The sequence below is a fragment of the Vanessa atalanta genome, chromosome 24 (genome assembly GCF_905147765.1).
Source record: "Vanessa atalanta chromosome 24, ilVanAtal1.2, whole genome shotgun sequence".
Taxonomy (NCBI): domain Eukaryota; kingdom Metazoa; phylum Arthropoda; class Insecta; order Lepidoptera; family Nymphalidae; genus Vanessa; species Vanessa atalanta.
The window spans coordinates 5,299,466-5,320,390 of NC_061894.1; the positions used below are offsets into that span (position 1 = coordinate 5,299,466).

The 20,925-nt window shown below is 31.1% G+C and overlaps 1 protein-coding gene across 1 annotated transcript in view; it reads right to left on the reverse strand.

The window, feature by feature from the left end:
• LOC125073588 (phosphoenolpyruvate carboxykinase [GTP]-like) overlaps positions 1 to 16,175 on the reverse strand; it is a 31,022-nt gene extending 14,847 nt beyond the window's left edge. Inside the window, exons 1-2 of the mRNA XM_047684469.1 lie at positions 16,057 to 16,175; positions 8,813 to 8,868 (exon numbers count right to left, since the gene is read on the reverse strand). Coding sequence (XP_047540425.1) covers positions 8,813 to 8,844 — 32 coding nt within the window. The 5' untranslated portion in view covers positions 8,845 to 8,868; positions 16,057 to 16,175. The remainder of the gene's footprint in view (positions 1 to 8,812; positions 8,869 to 16,056) is intronic.
• Positions 16,176 to 20,925: the final 4,750 nt, after the last annotated feature.

Here is a 20,925-nt window from a genome sequence, read left to right on the forward strand (position 1 = left end):
GTTATTGGAGCAGCTCTCCCGTATTGGAGTAGTTTGTTGGAATAAGCTCCGAAACCTTATACTCAAAGGATGCTGAGCCCTTAGCCCAGCAATATGACAATTATTACAGGCAAATTTTATAACGTGATTGAGTGTTTTAATGTGTATTTAGGATAACTGTCATAGATTTTTTTACAGATGTCTTTAAGCAGATAACAGTGAAAATTCTTAAGTTCATAAGTACTTATAGGGTAACTATTCAAAGAGTTTTTTAATTATCAAATCAAATTTGTAAAAACTCTCACTTAGAAAGTGACAGTATTTGTGCTACTTTGTAAACCTTTGTTTCTCATTTCAGCTTCCTAGGCTCTAGCAGAAATTGCAAAATTTGACCTTTTTTTTACATTTTACATTAGCAGCCCGTAAATGTCCCACTGCTGGGATAAAGGCCTCCTCTCCCTTTGAGGAGAAGGTTTGGAGCATATTCCACCACGCTGCTCCAATGCGGGTTGGCGGAATACACATGTGGCAGAATTTCGTTGAAATTAGACACATGCAGGTTTCCTCACGATGTTTTCCTTCACCGCCGAGCACGAGATGAATTATAAACACAAATTAAGCACATGAAATTTCAGTGGTGCCTGCCTGGGTTTGAACCCGAAATCATCGGTTAAGATGTACGCGTTCTAACCACTGGGCCATCTCGGCTTTTTTTTACATGCGATTCAATTTTAACAAGATCGTTTTTTAAAAATAACTTGTTTTTTTTTTTTTTTTAATTCAAATGTCACTTGATTGAAGGAAAACAAGTTGTTTACAATGAGATGATTTTTGCGACCTTTGACTTTGAATATCTTGAATTCTATATATTTAGCAAATATTTATATGTAAATACACAAAGCTAGGCAAAGTTCTCCTTCCCGCTTAAGGCGAAGGTTTGGAGTTTATTCCGCTACGCTAAATTAATAAGTAAATTGGTTAATACCTAAAGTCCTTAAATAAGTAAAGTGGTTAAGACCTAAGTCAATTGGTTGATCCACATACGGCAAGTCGAGACGTCCAGGCTTTTTTTACGATGAGTTGCTTGCGCGGAATCTTTAGGTAATCTTTGGGTTCATGGAGCCATCTGATATATTGATTATACCTTTATTTACATAAGAATTATTAACGTTAAGGGTTTAACTATATACTTACAAGTAATTAATAATAGTTACTGTATAAATCATGACCATAAGGATTGGTGGCGTAAAAACGAACCAGTCCTCCTGTCACCAGTGGAGGCAATAAGGTTATATACCTGTAATGAAGTTTTTTGCACTACCACTCCAAGGTGCAAGTGTTTCAACGGCAAATCGGAAAAAAATATGATTTGGAATTGATTATATAAAACAAAATGTATATAATTTCCTATTTCATGTACGGCATAGTCCGAAGTACAGGTCACGTCGCGACTAGAACAAGTTTCAAGGTCACATGCCCCGTTACGGGTTTTAGTCTTTGTTTAACACCAGGAAGCGTCGTTAGAGAAACGTTTATCGCGTATCTTTTGTTTACGAGTAAAAGGCCTTACAATGAATCAATCAAATTATACACAATCCATATTATTTATAGGAACAAAGCGATTTCCGCGTTCCTTTGGTTCTTACAGCTTTAATCGTTAAGAAATAAAGGTCAGAAAATAGTACTTACATGAAATAAAGCAAAAATCTATATTCTATTTCAATGGAAGAAAGAACAAAGATAAACAAACCTTAGATTTACGTATTCCCTGCGATTGCTAATAACTCAGCTATATTTAACGCTGCTAACAGTTTTCATTATCTTTATTTATAATACAATACTGTACCACTTAACTAATTATATCCCTCTTAATTTAACTACCAAAGTTCCGATGTCATTTGTTGTTGACATTCAAAGCGCCATTATTTCGCAAATCCATAACGAATATCATAGATTAATCATTCAAGCTCTCGACCAATGATATCGCGTCAATTGGATGTCAAATGTTTTTATTTGGTTTTTGTCCTCTTGTGGATGGAATAGAAAACATACATAATAATTTCTATAATTATGCCTAAAACATGAAGCAAGCACTCAGTTCTTATACTTAAATTGCGCGTGTAATAGCTTGCATGGTCGGTGATGAAAGGAAAACAAAGCTAGGAATCCATGTGTCGTTGCACTGTGGCGTGGTGGAATAAGCTTCAAGACCTCTCCTTAAGAGGAGAGGTCTTGGAGTGTTGGTATTACATGCTGGTAATTTACGTACTTCATAACTCCTATTCTAAAGGAATTTAAATATAGTTGCTTAGTGTTATGATTAGTTTATTGGAATGTTTGTATGTGTGTGTTAAAGATCGAGGCTCCATCGCTTCTAGGTTTGTGTAGTAGCGAGAATGGCAGTTAGGGAGGACTGAAAAGAAGTATAGGCAAAGTCTAACTTCTAAGCTATATACCTATATGACTTTTGACTTTGGGAATTTTGTCATTTAAAATCAATTGAGTTAAAGGCTAAATACATTAATATACTTAATTATATTATAATTCTTTTAACCTTTTTTTAATTGAATTGATAATAATAATTTTCTATTAAAAAATCATTATTCTAAATGCCAATGATATGATAATTAATATTTTAAATTAACCTATATTTTCATGATACAGTGGTCTCCTAACCGATTTTAATAGCAAATTAAAACGAAACAGATAAGGCACGAAAAAAAAAGATATTAAAAGGCGTCGTAATATTTTTGTTGTCTATGGAAACATGTTACACGTTTTTTATAGAACAAGTAAAAATAATTATTATTTGCCTTTCTGGAATCAGCAAACAATTAATCTTTATATATAATATGATGATGTCTATACTGCTAGATATAGCAGCATAGACAGCCGCAATTACCTGCTGGGTTCAAAACCCAAATGTCAAGATTTTATCTGTAACCTGGAAGTTAACAGACTTAAACTTCTATACTTTGGAAAGCACAGGAATCCGTTGAACGAAGAACTGTATAATTATGGATATGTATAGGATATCGAAATATTTGTTAAATATTTTTAAATTGTGATTTATTGTCTCGTAACAAAAAACATGAAATCTAAAAGCTGTAAAAATGTTTTCTTGCCTATATACATTTTTATAACATTTAAATATATATTTATTTTATTAAGTTAGTGTCTATGGTTGAACGCGCTTATCTATACAAATCCGATTTCATTTGTCCGTTAGTAATTGATTTTAATTATGGTTACAGAATAAACTTTATACCTAATTAAATGAGGAAAATAACCGCCCTCGATAAAATGGGTATCTACCAAACGAAGAGTTCAGAAGGTTTACGATAAACAAATTATGAGAATCGTCTGGTCAATGATCATTATTTAACATATTCGATATAATTATATTATGTGTGTATATGATCTAATTATGCATCCGTTGTTTTGTTTTTGTCTTTGTTTAAACAATGGAAGTTTAAAATGTGTAGGTTATATTACGATTATATTTTGGTGGATTTGTTGCCTAGTTACCACAGATAAACTACCAAGTAAAAAACGTCTAGCATCCATTTTTTTCTCATGAAAAATCTGCTCTTGCAAAAAGGCAAAGATATTTCATCAAAGAGCCTAAGTACAATAAATAATTAATAAAAAAATATTGATTTTTTTTTCCATACAGACGAAAAAGTTTTTGTTATTTTTTTATCTGTTATTTTTGTTATTGCGACCTGTACGACTTCAATATATTAGTTAACATTGATTAAAATGCCATATTTTTAGATGTTTGATAAATGATGTATATTTATTTTGTAAAAAGATTGCCGTTGTAGCAAAAACGTGATAAAATGAGGCAGCCGGGTTCAAGACCTAAATATAATTAGATGTAACAATGTTTCGAAGCCATGCATGATCTTTTCGATAGTGATTTAATTTATATTATATTAATTATGTTACATAAACAAAAAATAAAATGTTGTCTCTGAATTGTTAAGAAATATAATACGTTATATTATATTTATTTTTAGTAATATAACTACCATAACATATTATTTAAGTCATCAGTTTTATATAGTTTTACTTGAATTCACATTTAATATATATTTGTTTAATAAGTTAGTGTCTATGGTTGAACGCGCTTATCTATACAAATCCGATTTGATTTGTCCCTTAGTATTTGATAGCCCGTTAATAACAAATAATAATAATTGTTATAATATCTGCATTTCATTGAAACAGATTGCCAATGGGCCAAAGGTTCTATAATTAAATATTAAATTTGACCTCCTATGCTTTCTTATCTTATATTTATGGTATAAAATTTTTGAAGTATATTATAAATCAATGAAACTTTCATTTATTGTCAAAACAGTGAACGCGTCCCAAAAATATAGTGGCCAACAGTTTGTTACTAAGTACACGCTACACGCACACTAGTAAAGTAGTAGTGACGTTTGGCGAGTGTCACGCGTAGCTGTCAAGCACACCAAGATAATAAAGTTGGCTCATTTGTTTTAGTTTTTTTTTTTGTAGTGCGACACTCTATATTAACATATAAATGATCTAAGAAATTATCTTCTAAAACTATATCATGAGTTTGAACGAATAAAAGCCTTAAAAGGCAAATCCTGTGTGGTTTGAACAGAGGTCGAGATTGTATTTTTTTTTTAATTTTAGTCTAATGATGAAATCCCAAATCCCAAAAATAATTATAATTAATTATACATCAACATCTTATTTTATGGTTATTCTTCAGATAGGAACTCGCTCGATCGTTACACAAGTACTTAGTACTGCAGAGATATGCGCATAGATATATTTATCAAATATATCAATAAAACGAAATAAAAGATTATTTATGGATATTAATCGTTCTTATCGATTAATAGCGACATTAAATCTTACCGATTTATTCATTACAAATCCAGGTGTTTATCGATATTTATCGATATATATCATTATAAATTTTGGTGGATACGCGTGTGGCAGAATTTCATTGATTAGGCACATGCAGGTTGACTGACGATGTTTTTCTTCACCGCTAAGCACTAGATGAATTATACACAAATTGAGTTATGAACATTCAGTGTTGCTTGCTAAGATGTTATTGGAGCAGCTCTCCCGTATTGGAGTAGTTTGTTGGAATAAGCTCCGAAACCTTATACTCAAAGGATGCTGAGCCCTTAGCCCAGCAATATGACAATTATTACAGGCAAATTTTATAACGTGATTGAGTGTTTTAATGTGTATTTAGGATAACTGTCATAGATTTTTTTACAGATGTCTTTAAGCAGATAACAGTGAAAATTCTTAAGTTCATAAGTACTTATAGGGTAACTATTCAAAGAGTTTTTTAATTATCAAATCAAATTTGTAAAAACTCTCACTTAGAAAGTGACAGTATTTGTGCTACTTTGTAAACCTTTGTTTCTCATTTCAGCTTCCTAGGCTCTAGCAGAAATTGCAAAATTTGACCTTTTTTTTACATTTTACATTAGCAGCCCGTAAATGTCCCACTGCTGGGATAAAGGCCTCCTCTCCCTTTGAGGAGAAGGTTTGGAGCATATTCCACCACGCTGCTCCAATGCGGGTTGGCGGAATACACATGTGGCAGAATTTCGTTGAAATTAGACACATGCAGGTTTCCTCACGATGTTTTCCTTCACCGCCGAGCACGAGATGAATTATAAACACAAATTAAGCACATGAAATTTCAGTGGTGCCTGCCTGGGTTTGAACCCGAAATCATCGGTTAAGATGTACGCGTTCTAACCACTGGGCCATCTCGGCTTTTTTTTACATGCGATTCAATTTTAACAAGATCGTTTTTTAAAAATAACTTGTTTTTTTTTTTTTTTTAATTCAAATGTCACTTGATTGAAGGAAAACAAGTTGTTTACAATGAGATGATTTTTGCGACCTTTGACTTTGAATATCTTGAATTCTATATATTTAGCAAATATTTATATGTAAATACACAAAGCTAGGCAAAGTTCTCCTTCCCGCTTAAGGCGAAGGTTTGGAGTTTATTCCGCTACGCTAAATTAATAAGTAAATTGGTTAATACCTAAAGTCCTTAAATAAGTAAAGTGGTTAAGACCTAAGTCAATTGGTTGATCCACATACGGCAAGTCGAGACGTCCAGGCTTTTTTTACGATGAGTTGCTTGCGCGGAATCTTTAGGTAATCTTTGGGTTCATGGAGCCATCTGAGGTCTCTCATATAAAATGTAATACTTGATTATTAAGAATATATTTATTTATTTGGGAAAGAAACAATTATTATAAATCTTCGAAATTTTGTTTTGACTAATAATTAAGACTAATAAGTAGTTCTACAAGAAGACAACATAAAAAATACACAAAAATCAGCAAAAACAATTTTAAATTTACTTTTAATTTAACTGTAAAATGACTTATTTTAAAGTATATTATCGTATTATATTTTATTGTGCATAATGTAAAAAAATCACAATTTTCGTTATATATTAAGTATGCACGGCAAAATAAATATATTTATAAAATAATTTGCATGTTGGTACAACAAAAGAATATTTTTATACAATAATAGTATTGCTTAGGATTTTTTTAATATTTACATATATTACTCAAACGAAAATTAAAGTCAACTAAGTCGTAATGAATTTTATACAAATACATATGTCTTTTACTTAGACGTGTTGTTAATATGATAAAATTGGTTAAGCATGTGTAGTCATAATAACCTAATAATATTCTTTGTATATTAATCATTTATTATATTTTTGCAGGTATTAAAAAATAAAGTCTAAATTCAATATTGTTTTTTTGTAACGTGCAAATAATATTGGAAGGTATTACCTATATAAATTAATCTGTGTTGAGGGTCCCATTTGAAAGGAGCCGTTTAATAAAAAAAATAATGGTGAAACCTAACTAAACCTATACTATAACCTTTTTTAAGCAAATATTTCCATTCACTCGCCAAGATCATTCTATTATTAGTTGGCGATAACCGATGATGAAACAGGGGCGTGCGGCCGCGCCTCCACGATAACGAACCTTTGCTCTTAGCAGCTGATTACACGCGTTTATAAGGCTTCGTTCTAACTGGACGGTTGAAATGCTCTAATATAAACTCTGATACTATCGATTTTGTATTGCCTGGCAAACAAAACCAATAAAATTCCTTGAATCAGTCAAAAATTCAACGCATCCTAGGACTTTGTATTAGCTCGTCTGGTTAGGTACCATCCAGTCATCATAAATTCCATATAATTACGTTCACAAGGGACATAGGCACAAGCTTCTTAGTTCCCAAAGTTGGTCATGCATTGGCGATGTAAGGAACGGTTAAAATTTCTAAGAGTTGAACTTAAGCTTGAAAAATGAAAAATAATTAATGGAAAATTATTAATTAACAGTTCAATCCGTTTAGCGGTAAGTTTTTGGATATTATTTTTTTTTTTTTAAATTTAGAAATAAGTCGAATATAATTTCTACAGGTACTTTTTCAAAGGTTAAAAACGTTACTCAACTGTAACGCAACGCATTAGTCTTATTTTTTTTGCATATACGTTATGACAACCAAAGACCAAAACGAAGTATTCTTCTAATATGTCTTTATAATTTGCAATATTATATATGATAGCAAACTTTAAACTTTAATAATGACGTACACGTATATACATCTAATTTATTATGCCGTGTGCTATGACAATGGGACGAAACATTGTCGAAGTATAATAAAGCGACAGTTCTCAATTCCATAAGACGAATGACGTAACTAATACGGATTTTCTCCGATATACGAATTCCCAAATTTTTACAATCATATACAAAAAGGACATCAGCAACTTTGACGCATAATTGTTGCCATACACATAAATACGTTACACTATTGATAGGCAGAACGATTTTTTAATGTTTTTTCCAATGGAAAGAAAAAAATAATCATAATGAACTACGAAGAACGCGGATATCATCTCAAATGTTAAAATAAATAATAAGAACAAGTTTTAAATACGAGTTTCGAAGAATCTTTCCATTTATGTTGAAATCGTCTCGTTATTTGTAACCGGTGTAACTGGTGACGGCTGCCGCGCCTCCGCGCGGACCTTTGGTCTCTACAGCTGATTGCGACTAAGGCTGAGTCCTGACGGAGCGGGTTGACCGATGATAAGTTCGTCTTTGGTATTTATAAACATTTGTATCTACAAATGTGTTTATTATTTACTACTCATTATAAATTTTTATCTTATGATGTAATTTACTACAAAAATTGCGAATTTTTATCGGCTTTATTACTTTATAAATAACAGTTGCCTTAAATTGGTAGCGAGATCAATTATTTTTGTTCGTTAGCATGTTCTTAATTACTGTTCGGTGACAAATTTGTTTTGTACGATTTTATCTTTTTAATTTCGTTTTAATTTCATACTTTCTGATTAGTTACATTATACATTGTTGAATTAACTAAAATATAACTGTTCGTCCTGCGTTAACTTTCAATTTAATATATTAAATTTTTTTAATTATAGTAAAGAAATATATATACAAAAATGATCAATCCCCCGTCAATTTAAAACAACAATAAGTAACTGACTTGACCGGCGGCTTCGCAAGCGTGGAATTTTTGTAATTGAGTTTATTTCATCCTCAAATTAAAAATGGCAATATTCGTTCTGAATAAAGTATCTTTCTAACTACGAATTATTAAAATCAGTTCGATTTTAGAGTTTATAAACAAACGAATCTTGTCTCTTTATAATATTATAGTGTAGACAATTAATTGGCGATGTCTTAGAAATGAAATCTGAATGATTTATTATATTGTAGTAAATAATCATTTATATACTTACTGTTTTGATATTTTTCGTAAAAGCAGTACCATTTTGTGTCTTTACTCTGCTATTAACTGAAAAAAAAGAGAAAAATATTGTTAATTATATTATTAAGACTTAAATAAGGACATTTTTGTATGCAGCATATTCATATGATAAAAGTTTTTTTTCTTTGTTCTTTACTTATATATATAGTCATTCTATAGATATAGTACACTTGTCGATATAGTCTATCGCAATCCAAGAAAGAATAAAGACAAACAAACCTTAGATCTACACGTGCCACGCGATTTGTTAATGCTTAGCTATGTTGTACACTATTAACAGTTCTTGACCAATATCTTTTTATTTATGTAATGTATTTTACATAGATTCAACAATCAATAACGAATATCATTGACAATTAAAGCTCTCGAGCAATGATATCGCATCAATTCGATGTCAAATGTTGTTTTTTGTTTAAAAATCTATACAAATATTTTAATACATGTGTAGGTACTTTTACACCAAGTAAACGCATTACCCACCTCAGTTGCCTTGTAATCGAGTTAAATAACATATATAGGTATAATTAATCATAATATAGAGTTTAATTATTATTAAATCCGGGTTAATAGAAGCGACTTTGCACTTGTTTACAATTTATTTACTGAAAACAAGATACGATGTTGTTTCGGTTTTAAATACAAAATATTTAAACTAAGCCAATTATAATTTTATTATTCTCATAAATGACACACGTGAGAAAGAGATGGCGATATTTTTTTCACATTATATAGATGAATAGTTTCACACGCGTACATGCAATTGAAACAAAATTTCATTAAAAATATCCGTACTGGGCGTCTTGTGTAAATTGTTTCTATTTGTTTGAGTTTGGATGGGCCCTGTTTGTTATAATAAAATCGTTTTGTTTTGTTATATACATACATTGCGTCATACTTGGTATGATGTATAATTCATCTTAAAATACACAGTTATCTTCTGCTCAAACATCGAGACTGATTTGCGGTGTTACTACTCGAAGATTAGGGGAACAGTATTATTACATAGTACTCGCTAGTGACAAAATATATTTTTCCGTGATTAGAAGCGTCGAAGATTGCTATCGTAATGATAACTCTATTATTGTATATCATTGTGAATAAGTATTTCTCCGATTTTAGATAGAAGCGAGTGACCTTGATAGAAAATCGCCTATTATTTTGATTTGATATAACAATTTTAATTTTGTCGATATTTTATAGTAATGTAAAACAACAAACAATAAATGATATATTAAAATGGATTATTAAGAAAATTAATAGTCGATATTGTTGAAATATGACGTCATAACAACAACAAGAAAACACATAGCAGTTGGGGCACGAGATATTATCATGCGATACAAGGGGCCAAATCAACTAACAAATTCTCACTTTATCGCAATCGAATCGAAATGTTATCGTTGCCTAAAATGATCTAGATTCGGTTTGGACGAAATTGGATCGGAATAGAATGTAGACTGTATCATTAGCGTTTTAAATTAGTAAAATTGGTCCCCAGTTCAATATGGAAAATCTTCATAAATAATTTTGTTATAGAGCTGAGTTGGTCCAATGATTAAATTCTGAGCCGAAGATCTCGGCGATGCAGGAAAGCTGCATGTGTTGCTAGGAAAAAAATCTGCCAAATCTGCATTGCAGCAGCGTGCATATCCTCTAAAACTTCTCCACAAAAGGAGAGAAATCTAACAAGAAAGGAATAAGTCCTAGCAACCTGTAGTTCTCCTTAAACTATTTAAGCTGTTAGATTACTGGTGAGACAGTCAAACAACGCCATAGCTGGTCATGATGGATTTTTGTGAAATCTATCTAGTCCGTAGACTAGATAGATAGATCAAGGGTTCTGAAAAGTAACTAAAAAATAGTATAAAGTATAAAAAAAAGTAAAGAAACCACTTCTCACAAACACAAACGTTTTTAATTTAAGGAAAATCCGATCTCAACAGCACTATAGTAACTTAAGCAGAATATTAATCTCTTCAAAAGCCTGCATCATCATCTCCCACTCCTTAGCCTAGTAGCAAGACAGTTGAACAACTGTTATAGCTGGTCATGATAGCATAGGATCACTACTCTCGATTCGAACAAAAACAGTTGTATTTATAGACAAAGACACCAGAAGCTTGATACCGCTGCTTGAAGATGATTTTTAAAATAATGCATACAATGTTTTTCTGGAAGACTTAAAAGGTTTAATCCACTTAGCTGTGATTAAAATGTGCTATATTTGTAACGGATCGATCGAAACCGGTGTCTCCTTTGAACTGCATTGCTTATGCTATTAAAATGTATAATAAATAAAAAAGCCCCCGAAAATACGCCCCGTGAAACGCTATTATGTGCAGTAGATCCAGATAACCACACGTTATAGGCATTTTTGTATTTGGGCTAAATCAGATTCATTTTATTATTTATTATTACATTTCTTTATGTAAAACATATTTCGCTTGCGTTTAATTTTGATTATACATGCCGCGTTCAGATTAAGCATGCCCGTTTACACAGTTTGGTATGTCGTTGCATAACTTATAAGTATGACCTTCCTCAATAAACACGCAATCTATGTAAGAAATGGGTGATTTCTATCAATTAAATGATAAGCATTGTAGGTGTCATAGTATTTTGAATTATCTTAACTTAATATGTGTATATAAATACATACATATATGAAAGATACTTATTCGATGCTCCGCCAGATAGCAGAGCCGCTGTTTCCTAGGTTAAGCCTCGGGATGGTCCAATAATAAGATACTGGGTTTCCATATCGAGAAATTTTCATTAATAGCCCGGAAGCTACAGGAAAAGTCTATGTTAAATACAGTAAAATAAATTGAAGTAATACAATTGAGACGAAGTTTAGCCTAATGCCGCCACCGACCCGCATTGGAGCACCATTGTGGAATATGGTCCCAACCTTCTCCTCAAAGGGAGAGGAGACCTTAGCCCAGCAGTAGGAAATTTAAAGGCAGTTAATGTTTTTGTTGTTAGCTTATTTATTTATTTTATTTATTTAATACTTTATTGCACACACAATGTCCTTTACATAGAAATAAAGAGAACAATTACAACAAAGACAAGAAAATAAGAGCGTGCAAAGGCGGTCTTATTGCAAAAGCAATCTCTAACAGACAACCTTTGGTGAAAGGATTTGCAAAAGCAGAAACAGGATAGTGCAAAAATAAAAGTAGCTTAATGTGATAAAAATACATGTAATACAAAAATAATGATCTAAATCGGACTTGAAACACGTGAGATTATTATTCAATTATTTTTAGATCTTTCACAAGTTGACAACTTCCCGTGTCATCTCGCTTTGGTCTTGATCGAATTAAATCAGCGTCGAAGATAACACTAGGAAGTGGACTATCAAAATGCATTCAACACGTAACGTGCGATGGAGATGTATAAATAAATCTAAAATAATATGTATCGGACTTTGATTGTAAATAAGTGATAAGATGATATAATAATATTACATAAACGTCGTAATGTGTCATGAGATGCAATAAAATTTAAGTAAATAACGTATGAATTTCGAAAACTCAATAATATATTTTCATAAAATAACCTCAAATTTAGATATATATTTTGGTATAGGTTGGCGAATGAGCAAATAGGGCGCTGATGTTAAGTGGTCACCACCAGTACAGGGCAGGTTGTAGAGAGCTGTCAGTGTGAAATGGCAATAAATGTGAAAATTTGGATGGATGTTTGTTACTTAATCACCCTAGAACGGTTGAACGGATCCGAATGAAATTTGGCAGAGAGGATAGATTATAGTCTGGAATAGAATACACATTGGATTTTATCCCAAAAAAAACCGATAGCGAAAACTAGTTTTTTTTTAATAACTTTTAAAAAGTATACGACGGAATCAACTCCATGGATAATTTCTATCATCATTTATTTTCAACAACAATACAGGGAAGGAATTATATTATTAAACGTTCCGAATGTTTTAGGGATTATAATTTATACTTTCGTATAAATACTATTCGTGAAAGGAATAATAATTATTTAAATTATATTATTATGCAGTTTACGTACAGTAAATTGTCTACAATATCTATTTATTGTACGTGTAAACCTTGAACGTATTTTACACTTTCTAAGATCACATTTTAGTTTACCAGTCTAGGTATAAATTTAAATATAAATTATTCAATTTACTTAAATATTTTTCTGACATTATCGCATAGCTTAGATTCAAAAGGTAATATCAAAACAGTATTTGTCATTGAAAATACATACATCCTGTCAAATAACGATCTTCGACGCTAAAAATATTTTTTTAAAACGTCGTGACCTTGGAGTTTCTTTGACATTCATATCAATTTATTCAAACCATCAGATAATACCGGAAACATAGTTCTAAGTAGCGACAACTTCGTTATCACAAATGTTAGTAATATACAAAAACGTAATAGTAGTTTTTTTATCTTCGAAGAAATGGTCTTTCTTACAAACACATCAGGTGTAAGACTGTTTGCTTACCTTTTTTTATAAATAAAAAACCCGGGATCAAGGAATCTAATCTCATTTAAATTTACCATAGACAACGATTTAGTTGATATCAATAGTCGCCAGCATTAGACACACAATATTTTATGTTATTACTAGCTGTGCCCGCGACATCGTGCGCGTTGTTTGAATTTAAGTTATTTGGATATTGTAGCGTGATTTTATTTTTATTCTATATATAATTCTAAAATAAAAGCCGTATAATAAAAGTTACTCCTTATTACATCCGCTATCTGCCAGTGAAAGTCCCGTCGGAATCGGTTCAGCCGTTCCAGAGATTAGCCGGAAAAAACAGACAGACAGACAGACAAAAATTGTTAAAAAATGTTATTTTGGTATATGTACGGTATATGCATTTTATTATATGTATAGATTGTCGGTCATTAACAGAAGTCTTCTGTAGATATGTTCTATCGATCAATTAAAATTCATATTAAAGTTTGTTAATTTGATGTTGACGGTTCAAAAACATAAATATTTAAATTAAGTCATAATACAAAGAAATCCTGTAAAAAATTATAAAACAATCCATATTTAAAGTGAGGTCACAAGCTGCATATACCTACAAGTCAAACGTATATTTTGGACATAACGTCACATTTTAAAGGGGTTAAAGCGATATGGTACCCTACAGACATAACTAATATTATTGTTCACGCTGACTGTATCAGTGACGACATATTTACGCACTAGATAATATGATTTTGTTTTCATGTCAGTTGATGTTTGTGTCGCTTTTATTCGTAATATTTAATTTATTTACTTTATGCACGCATATTTAATTATAAATATATCAAAAATGAAAAAGGCGCGAAATCTGACTTTTACTCAAGTGTCAAAAATACAGATGAAATAAATAAATATATTGTTAAATATATTATACCCCATATTTGTTTTAATGTACCTAGGTAGAAAGTATTTTTTTTAATGTATTAATTGTAAGCAACAAAACAAATTTTAAGTAATTTTTATTGAAGTCGAATTTTATAATAAATTCAAGAGCTTTAGTTACCTATCTATATTTTATTACGTTTTATATCTAAACAACAGATAAAATATATTGAATGTCAAAAACAGGAAAACTGGGTCGTCGATCAACAATTTTATTTTCACTTGATATACGTATCAGCTGATTAAATATAACGTATTAAAATTATAATTATTTTACGTTATTAGATCAAATGCATATTCTTAGTTCTATTCTGTAATTTATGTACTATATATTCTAATTGTAATGGAAAGGTGAAAAATAAATCTTTATTTTTGACAAAACAAAAAACAGAAAACGCTTCAAAATGACATTTATTTAATATGATTCGATATGAATTAAGAAGTGTGACTAAACATTACGATATTGTCGCTTAACCGTAAAAAAATAAAAATAATTAAATGTCATGCAATTTAGTATGTGTTACAGAAGCGAAATCCTGTTGCATTAAAATTTGACCTTGAGATGTCACTTTCGTCTCGTCCAAGGAAGATGCTTCAATAACAACATACGGTTTCTAAATCCAAGGAAAGCGTAACTGAGTTTGCATGTGCTTAATTTATTTTTATAATTCTTCTCGTGCTATTTAGGACGAAATTCTGCAACATGCATATTCACCATGTATAATCACCAAACCACATAGGAAGACATTTACTGACTACGATCCGGCAAAATTAATTTTGTCCTAAGAAACACTGTGTATGCATGTGTCCCAAGGAATTATTACGAGAGAAAACACGCAATTATTAATGAAATACTTTCAAAACTATGTTTTTGCATCTACATATATAATATTATTTCTACTACGTCTAAACTACAATCCAAAAATCTACAATAATTGCAATGTTTCTACGCATTTTTTGGGATATGTATTTTAATAATTATAAGACTTTTTATATCTAATCTGTTTTTTTATTGATTTGAGATAATAAAAAAACTGTCATTGTAAACACGAATCAGCTGATTTTAACCGTCGCCATTTTTAAAATCTGTTCAGGAACAACTTTCGTTACTAAACAAACCAGTTCGTTCAATCGATTATTATAAGTGTATCCCTTCACTCAGACTCAAATTATTTTATACAACAACGACTACACCCAGCTTCACACGTCTCTTATTTACTCAGTAATGGAATAAATACTTGTTTAAAATATAGTTTTTTTAAGATAGTCAAGTTACAATTCGTTTTTTTAATATATTTTTCAAATTATTGTGGCTTTTTCTTAATCATTTGTTAATTATTGAACGAAATGTTTGATTGTGTGGTTTCTACTATTAATACAAGCTATTTGACGTACAATTTACTTTTTAACCTTGTTACTTCTTGTTTAACATACATAGATACAAAATTTATAAAAAATAATTCTCAATTTCCTATTGAAGATTTATTATTGTTCTGTGGATATGTTTATTACTTATTTTGTTGTTATTGTAATTAAAAGCAAAACAAATAGAAAATTGAATACAACACAAGCTCGTAATAAGTATTTACTATTAATTTTCATTCGTAAATTATATGTACTAATTTATCCAACATCAATGTATTACATAAATGTTTTTTTTTTATATTTTTACATTAATATATTATATTATCAATCGCAAAAATCATAACAAACTAAATGACATTTATAGATTAAAAATATTCAAGCAATACTAGAACATGTGACGTGTCGGTCTGTCAAATAAAAAAAAAAAAAGAAATTACTTACCATAAAAAATACACCACTATTGACCGATTTCAATGCTCTGTTAACACTATAGGATATAAAGACGTGTTGTATTGGATCCAGTTGGCGATAAACTACTTTATTTCACAAGAAGAAAACTACGTAATCGTATCGTGATAGCTAGGTATACGTTGATTGCTTTGACGTTTAAAGTTAATAACGATTATGGAAATTACCTTCTACATTAATTTACTTTCATTTTATTTGTTATTTTGATATATTATTTGTAAGTTACTAATTAAACAGAAGATAAATAAAGGGTCATAATTGGTTGAAAAAAAGTTTATTCGAAGCGAAGAAAGGTTCTAAAAAATCACAAATGTTTATTATTATTGGTATCAATCGATTGTTAAAAACGAATATATAATTTCTGTAAGTTGAAAAAAAAAATTAAAAAATAATCTAGGCAGGATAATTTATACAAAAAAATATATATCGACAATAGCTTAGCTTTGAAGAGTGAACTAATAAGGCATAGACAAGTTATTTGATAGTTATATTTTGACCCAAATATTAATAACTAAATAATACCCAAACATTTCTCTCGATGTTTAAGTCGAAAATATTAACATATGTACTTATTTGTTTTCATGGAAGTTAGGCGAAACCAAAAGGAGGTTACATGATTACAGCAGTAACGGATACATGTTTGTATGTAAAACTGTTCGCGCGTATCTTCTAACTACCTACATCATGAAACTAAATTAAATGAATACACGAAAGTGAAATTTTTTTTTCTGGTCATACTGTAATAACATGACAAGCCGTAAATATAGCTTATAATATTTGTGTATGTCTTGCTCCATCTCTTAAGCATATGTACCTACATATATATTTATGGGCTTCTAATCCCCAAAACGGAATGAATTTTGCACTGCAATAGTGATAAAAATGATATTATTAATGGTCGCTGTGGTTGATTAAAACATGGTCATTCACATGGTCACATTAATACAGCTACACTCTGAAATTAAATTAGGATGTACGATTACATTTATTACATTAAAATATACATTTAAAGTGTATACAAACAATATATAAAACACTATTATTTCTTTATATTTAATAAAATTTTAAATTTCACAATGATTAGGCGATTTTATCTTTGACAAAAATCAGTATTGATTGGTAGGTATGCAGCTATGACGTCAATTACTTATATATTTTATATGCGCTGTTGCAATTTATCTACCTATATAGTCGAATAAAATTATATAGATATCAGAAAAATCATACATATATTCCCAAGAAGCTCCCAAGAAGAATTAGAATGACTTCATACTTTTATTTGGTGGTAGGGCTTTGTCTAGGTAGGTACCACCTACTAATCAGATATTATACCGCCAAATAGCAGTACACAGTATTGTTGTGTTTCGGTTTGAAGGGTGATTGAACTAGTGTAACTACAGGCACAAGGGATATACCATCTTAGTTCCCAAGGTTGGTGGCCCATTGGCGATTTAAGGAATATTTAATATTTCATACGGCGCCGTCGTCTCTGGGCGATGGTGATCACTTACCATCAGGTGACCCATTTTCTCGTCCGCCTACCTATATCATAAAAAAACTAAGTTATGTAAATAGTTTTTAATACTATCTTTGAGACAAGCACCTAGCGAACATTTATTATTTGTATTTTATTTAAATTATAAATAAAAAAATATATATATTATCGATCGCAAGCTATAAACTACAGCTGTGAGTACCGTAACGGCATAAGGACGGCGAGAAACCCGTACCACAAGTTTTTACTTAGTATGGATTCCTTTCGCCCTTCCCTTTTCTTGTGTAGTTTTAATAAAATGCAATGCTTGTAGTTTTGAGGGAGAAACATAGACATTCGTATACGAGTTTGTGTGCATCATTCTACTATTTTTTAATGGACCATGATAGTCATAAGCTTTATAAATGTTTAACTTCAGTACAGTAACGGTAATGTCCTCCTGATGGACAACGACTTTCGTCTCTCTTAATAGGAATTATTCTGCACCACACTGTTCGACTTCGACAAGTTGGATGATAAGCTCTAAATTCATTCCCATATGCAGCTCATCATAGTTTAATTCATCGAGAATTAGATGAACTCAAATTGAATGAGTTTGTTTGCACATGTAAATGTAATACTTGTGCTTGGATTTAGATCCAAATGCCGCGATGCTACTATATCGAGCTAAATCTTAGGTTTCTCTAAATAGCCTAGGCCCTAGATAGCTGCCAGCTCTTTGACTTCTCGACTATTTGTTCTGAAATATCTTTAAATAAAGATTGAGCGTCCTGATCAGGTGGTTTGGAATGTAAACTCTGAATGTGGTGCATTCATCAATAGATTCATAATTTGAAAGGTATTCATGTAGGCAGAACGCCTACATGAATACCTTTCATGACAGCATGTTTGCGAAAAAGCTGATCGGTCTAGGTCAAATATAGACAAATTATATTTGAAAAAAGAATAATATTTCCTTATTACTTTTTTAAAATGCTTTTTTTTTTATTTAATGAAATAAAAGTTTGAAAATTTCAAGATTATAAAAAGGAATTATCTGAAGGATACTAAGCTGGATTTTCTCTCCAAAAGTTATGGCAATTCAATAACACAAAACCTTTTAGTTTTACTAATCTACATCTACACCTTTTAATTTATCCAAGCGTGCGCGTGTCTCGTCATAGGGACAAGACAAAAATATATTCTTCATTATTGCAGAGATAATACTGCAACCATTACGTAAAAAATGGCAAATAAACAATCTCAAATCAGTTTTAAGATATGAAGATAAGTATCTACATAGTAACCCTGACTTTGAAACCTTACGTCAACGTCAGAAGCCATAGATAAATAATGAGAAAGAATAGACATAACGAGGTTTTCTTATTGTTTACGTCCGAAATTCAGTACGTATGTTGTAACAGCATTTGACTCTCTCTCTATGTCCATCATGAATTTCCATTTTATTTATTTTAAGTTATCGTAAACTGCTTTTGAGTGCCTCGTTAGTCTACATATAAGGCCGCAGATTCCAAGGTTGGGTTCAAACCCCAGATCGACCCGCTAAAGTGGGTTTTTCTACATTATTTCTCAGTAACAGTCTGAAGTCTGGAAGTTAGAAGTGTGTAGAATTCCGTGCCATGGAAAGTAAAGCCGTTGGTCCCGCACCTGGAGTCTTCCCTGTCATGTCAGATTTGCCGTCCCGTAAAGTCGTCTCGTCGTAAGAGTGAGGGAATACAGAGTGCACCTGTGTTTGCGATCACTCTTGTGCACTAAATTATATCCTGCGTAGTTGACTGGTCTTCTTTGAGGTTGTCAGGACGACGATCATCCTATTATATACAATACATACATATATACAAATTGTATACGAAGTAAATTAACTTTGTATTGCAATAAAAAATACCCCGTCGTTGCTATCACACAAACAAAACCTATACCGGTCTTCTGCTTGAAAGGTGAGTGAGCCAGTGTAGCTACAGGTACAAGGGACATAATAACTTAGTTCCCAATGTTGGTGGTACATGGTCATGTAAGTAATATTTAATATTTCTTATAGTGCCAATGTATATAGGTGGTGATGACCACTTACCATCAGATGACCTATCTTCTCGTCCACCAAAACTAAAAACTTAATATTGATGTGTTTTGGTTTGAACACATCAATATTAAGTACCACTACAAGTACAAGGGATATAACATCTCAGTTTCGAAGTTGGTGGCGCATTGGCGATGTATTCAATAATTCTTAGTGTTTCTAACGTCTATAATAGATCATAGATTATTTGTAAGCGCCTACGTTTTCGCGGTATTTTTCCTAAAAAAATACACTTAATATATCTGTATCTGTTTTTCTTGATTATCTGTGTTTATTGATAATAATATGTCAATAATATCGGCACTGGACTATTTTTTTATCTTATCTCTAGGGTCAAGTGCAGGATGGTGAAATGGTCCACTACCTTGTTTATATGTGTAACCTAGTATCTATAAATAATCGTACTTATACAATGCATTGAATTTTATCTATTGAACGACAATATTTTAAATAATATCATAATCAATAAAGCGCTATTTGCTATATATATTGCTAAAACGCTTAAACTGAAGAAATAACATGACCGGGCGCACTGCACTACTTAGTATAAAATAAAGTCGCTTCCCGCTGTCTGTCTGTCCCTATGTTTGCTTAGATCTTTAAACTACGCAACGGATTTTGATGCCTTTTTTTAATAGATGGAGTGATTCAAGAGGAAGGTTTATATGTATAATGCATGCATAATACATTTGAGATACATTGATAATTTTAGAGGTTTCTAAAGTGATGTCTTAAATAAACACATTTTTTTGCGCTTACATTGCAAACGCTGGACGAACCAAAATAATGTGCTTCAGTATTATACACAAAAAATATATCTACAAAAAAATCCGCAATGGTATCTCTATCATATGTCTATCAATTAGGGCTAACCCACAATAAACATTTTTTATCATTTACTTTTTACGATAAATAATGGCTTATTTACGAATGATGACTAATTTTAAGCAATACAGCATTAATCCATATCCAATTAAGTTCCTTAAATAGGTTTTGAATTTAATAGAGATCAATAAGGCCCCATACAGCAGCATATTTAAAATGCAGGGTCATAGCGGTTTATCGAACGTTGTATATAAAGACTAGAGTCTATTTTGTATCAGCATTGCACCCATGTGAAGCCGGGGCGGGTCGCTAGTAATAATTAAATAAGTTATTAGGTATATATAGGTACTGTGAGTTGGCTAGGTTAGTAATTACGTTCAAAGCGAAAACAAAACGTACGAAATCATTAGAAATCTATTTTTGGATTCATATATGTACGTATATA